The following is a 4,083-nucleotide window of genomic DNA, read 5'->3' on the forward strand; positions in this document are numbered from 1 at the left end:
TCAAGGCTCACAGGGACAGGGAAGGGCACGGGGAGGAGGGGGGGGACAACCTCATGGGCTATTTCCATAAATGTTAAACGTTCAGGCTGGAGATGGTGGCTGCTGCCACCCCCTCCTTCTCATCACCCTCCCTCCAGGAGCCCTGGGTGCGCTCCCATCGCTGCTGGAGCGGGGCCAGGGCTCCCTGCAGCACGAGAAATGCCCAATGGAGACCTGACCTCAAACTCCTTGGCTGTTTAAAAGTCAACAAAAGGCTGCATGACCCAAAACTAATAATAAAAAAAAAATTAGAAAGAGTTTTGTGCCGTTGTGAGAAGTTGATTTTTAACTCGTTGGCAGTTTCTACTGTGAAATGCAAATATTGTGCAAGGCTTTTTTCATTTACCAGTTCAGTGTCTTTGCTTGGAGAGAGTTAGGAGGTGTTATCACTCTGTTCTTTCCAAAAGAAAACACACAAGCACAAGGAGTTGCTATTCCTTTGAAATATCACTTGCATGAACCGTTTACTAACACTGGCAAAAACCTTCTTGCAAAGCAAAAACACTTGAAGAACAGCATATATATATATTTTTTTTTCTACTTAGTACCTTATTTTCTTCCACTACTTAAAAGCCTGGGGTATAGGACAGATTACTTCTCGTGGAAACAGTTTACAAAAAGGGGCTGTGGATATTGATACAAAAAAAAAAATAAGCAAGGACAATTCCACTGATAATATCTCACTTTCTTCCAAATAATTTTTCAAATTCTGGCTGAACACTACGAGGGACATGAGATTTAACTGTTGGGCATACTTCCAAGCAGCAAGAAGGAGACATTGAATTAAAAAAAGTTTTTAAAGTAAGCTATTAAAAGTAAGCATTTTTATCTCCCACTGAAGATAATTCCTGCTCATGTCTCCTTTCACAACAGAACCTTTACAACACACCCTGGAAGTGAATTATTATCTGTGCACCCCATGGTTCTTTTAAAAAAGCAAGAGTAATATTTATACAGAAATGCAATATGTGTTTAATAACACAAATATGTATAGGAATTCTGGCTTGGAAAATATACTTGCAAAGTGACCTTCAAAAGGCTTAAATAAACATCCTAAAGGTCCTCTTCACAACACCAAGAGAAGCAGTCACAAGGGAATTGAAATACTTTTACTACTTTCATCCAGAAGAAAAAAAGCACCACCAAAACCCCCAAACTCAAACTTTACTTATTGTGAAGCAATAAAAATCCAGAGCAGTATTGAGGCAAATGTTTCAGCCAGATGATTCTGTGTTATTGAAACAGCAGGTGCTGTGGATTCACCTGGGTCTTAACACATTGATCCCAAGAAGCAGATTTCATTACAGAAACTCCATTATTATTACACAGAGACAACTTCCCTATGATCTTATTTGCTTCCAACAGGAGAAGCACATTAAAAATCTTCCTATATGTGTTTTGTGTGTTCCTTCCCTTGTCCCCAGCACTCCCATAGAGAAGATCACCTGCTGGGAACGACACTTCAGACGCCAACAAGGACAAAACTCCCCAAGCCTGGGGGAAACTGGGGGGAGGTGACTTTCCTTTTCCAACCGTGGGTTGAGAAGCAGCCAGGAATAAGCTGTGGAGCAATGTGTCTGCAGCCTTGCAGGGAGAATCTGCAGCAACACATCTGAAAAGGAGCTGGCAGCTCGGAGACGGAACGCAGACCTCATCAGGTCACATCTTTCCACTTCAACAGGGGCCAACTCAAAGTGCTCCACTGAATTAACCTCACGCGAGGCAGGGGTGGCAGTGTGTAAATTTAAAGCACCCTGCCTGATTTGTTCAGCACCTCCAGCAGCAAGGCAGATGTGTTAATGCTGGAGTGAATGCCACAGCAATAGCAGAAGAAATAGGAACAGCTGGATCTCATGAAACAGCTTTTTTTGAGATAGCAAGTGAAAGATTTTTTCTGCCTTTAGATGAGTCTCCTTATCTAAGCAACTCTCCTCCTGTATATGTTAGCCTAAAATACTAAATGAGGATTGCTATCACAGGAAATCACTTTTATCCCCTTTTTTTTTGAGCCCCTACAACATTTATGCTCCCAGAAATAATGGGTCACGTAATTTAAGGATTTAAAATTGTGTCTAGTATTTTATGAGCCTAATTAGAGCTTTACAAAAAGAGTCAGGACTTAGAGGAAAGGAGAGAATAACAGAAGAGGACAGCCCAGATAAGATTCATGGACAACAATCCCCAAACCACTGTCAGAAGATCTGCTTGATTCAGATCTAGCTTTCTAGACTCCTGGTTGTTTTAATTTAATTGACTCCCACAAAATGACTCAGGAAATGAAGGAAGCAAAGCAAGGGCTTGGGAAGGAAACCATTTTATCTCATATTAATCTAATATTTGAATGATTTAACATTAATCATTAATATTTAACATAGGCAAGAAATGTTTATAAATACCCATTGGGGTATCAGTGCAGGGATCCATCAGGAGAAGGGATGGCAAATGATGAGGCTTCTCCAGCAAGGGTCTAAGCTCCACAGACAGCTGTTTTTTTCCAAGTTAAATCACTCTGGTAGAGCTAGTCAATAAAACTCAGAGTTATCACAACGTCCTTCTCAAAGTTCACCTGTCAAAGATGACCAGGGGATTTTAAAACCAGGAGCAAAGCTGCCCATCATTCTTTTAATTTAATAGGGCAATACTGTAAAGTTCAAGGTTTTTCCCTTCCTCCAATCCATCCTCTTCCCAAACAACTTCAATAGAATGGATGTTAATAAAAAACTTTGAAAACTGCAATATCTAACAGTCTGTTTAGTTTTTCAAATCTCCTGATTGCCCCTTTCAAACTCATCAGAATATTAAGAGCCAGACCAGAGCATCAAAAATGGAGAACAAAGTTACTTCCTAGTATAAGCAAACAGCTAAAAACTGAACAGTGAATCCAGCTCAAGAAAACCCTTCAGATTTAATGAGCTGAAATGAGATGAGTAAAACAGAAGTTGAAACAAGACGCGTTGGGAAAAAAAAAGGTTTGTTTAGATTTTATGGTTTGTTTATAAAATAATGCTTCTCCCTTGTGAAGTTTTCAAGTGGTTCAAAAGCACAGTTAGTCCACGTGACAGATCTGGACTCGGGAGGGAAATATTTTTATTCCTACCTCACAGATGGATGAACCAGAGCAGAGGATCTGGCACCCTCCTTCTCTGGTGGTGGGCACAGTGAAGAACTGTCTAGACAGAACAGGACTTGCCCAGCATGTAGCAGGGAACTATTGACAGTCAGAGATTTTTTTTTATTCTCCCCTCAAGTCTTAAGACAAGTCTCTATCCAGTACTGACTGGCTTATTCCTCAGAAAAATGCTTTTCAAGCTTTAGAATTTGAATTATTTTGCCCATATTATTTTAATAAGCAAAACTAAGATCAGGGAGTTACTGCAAATTTAGCAACACACCATCCAGAAGATCTCAAATATTTACCACCTCTCTGTCAAGAGCAAGAAAGAGGACAGGAGCTCTCCTGGAGCCTCCAAAATAAATAAAACATATAGCCAATTCTATTTTCCATCTACATCTAGTAGTGTATCTGTTCCTTAAAAGCAAACAGGCTTTTGAGACCAGACCCTTTCTATCATCCCATGGAACCAAGAGTGACTGCATGTGTAGAACATGTGGGTCCAGTTTTCATCCCTATGATTTTCTTTTTCAGGGAGAAAGTTCAGCCCAGGAAGAGAAGTATTAATAAGTTATTAGTAGAAAAATGTGCTTCCTCCCAATATTAAGTATAGCTGAGCTTATAAGATTAAGAGCTGCCATACCTCTCTGTCAAGTCCAGCTGCTACAGTGATAATGTCACCAGTCTCATTGTTGATTGTAAACATGTTTGGAGAGGGGCTGCTGGGGGCCTGTGACAAAATCCTGTATCTCAGCATCCCATTCTGGGCATTGGGATCATCAGCATCGATGGCTGTAACAGTCATCACATAGGTTCCTAGCAGCAGGATAAATAATTGATGTTATATAAACAGTTGACTCAGATTACACCAGATCACTTACAAGCAATGGTCAGAGCACATTATTTCTTTTGGTAAACTCTGCACATTCCTG

The 4,083-nt window shown here is 40.3% G+C and overlaps 1 protein-coding gene across 1 annotated transcript in view; it reads right to left on the reverse strand.

Annotated features, from left to right (window-relative positions):
* Nucleotides 1-4,083, reverse strand: part of CDH2 (cadherin 2, type 1, N-cadherin (neuronal)) — a 36,153-nt gene that overhangs the window by 24,327 nt on the left and 7,743 nt on the right. Inside the window, exon 6 of the mRNA XM_008950220.1 lies at nucleotides 3,795-3,967. Coding sequence (XP_008948468.1) covers nucleotides 3,795-3,967 — 173 coding nt within the window. The remainder of the gene's footprint in view (nucleotides 1-3,794; nucleotides 3,968-4,083) is intronic.

This window comes from Merops nubicus, unplaced genomic scaffold, assembly GCF_000691845.1.
Source record: "Merops nubicus isolate BGI_N331 unplaced genomic scaffold, ASM69184v1 scaffold2622, whole genome shotgun sequence".
NCBI lineage: Eukaryota > Metazoa > Chordata > Aves > Coraciiformes > Meropidae > Merops > Merops nubicus.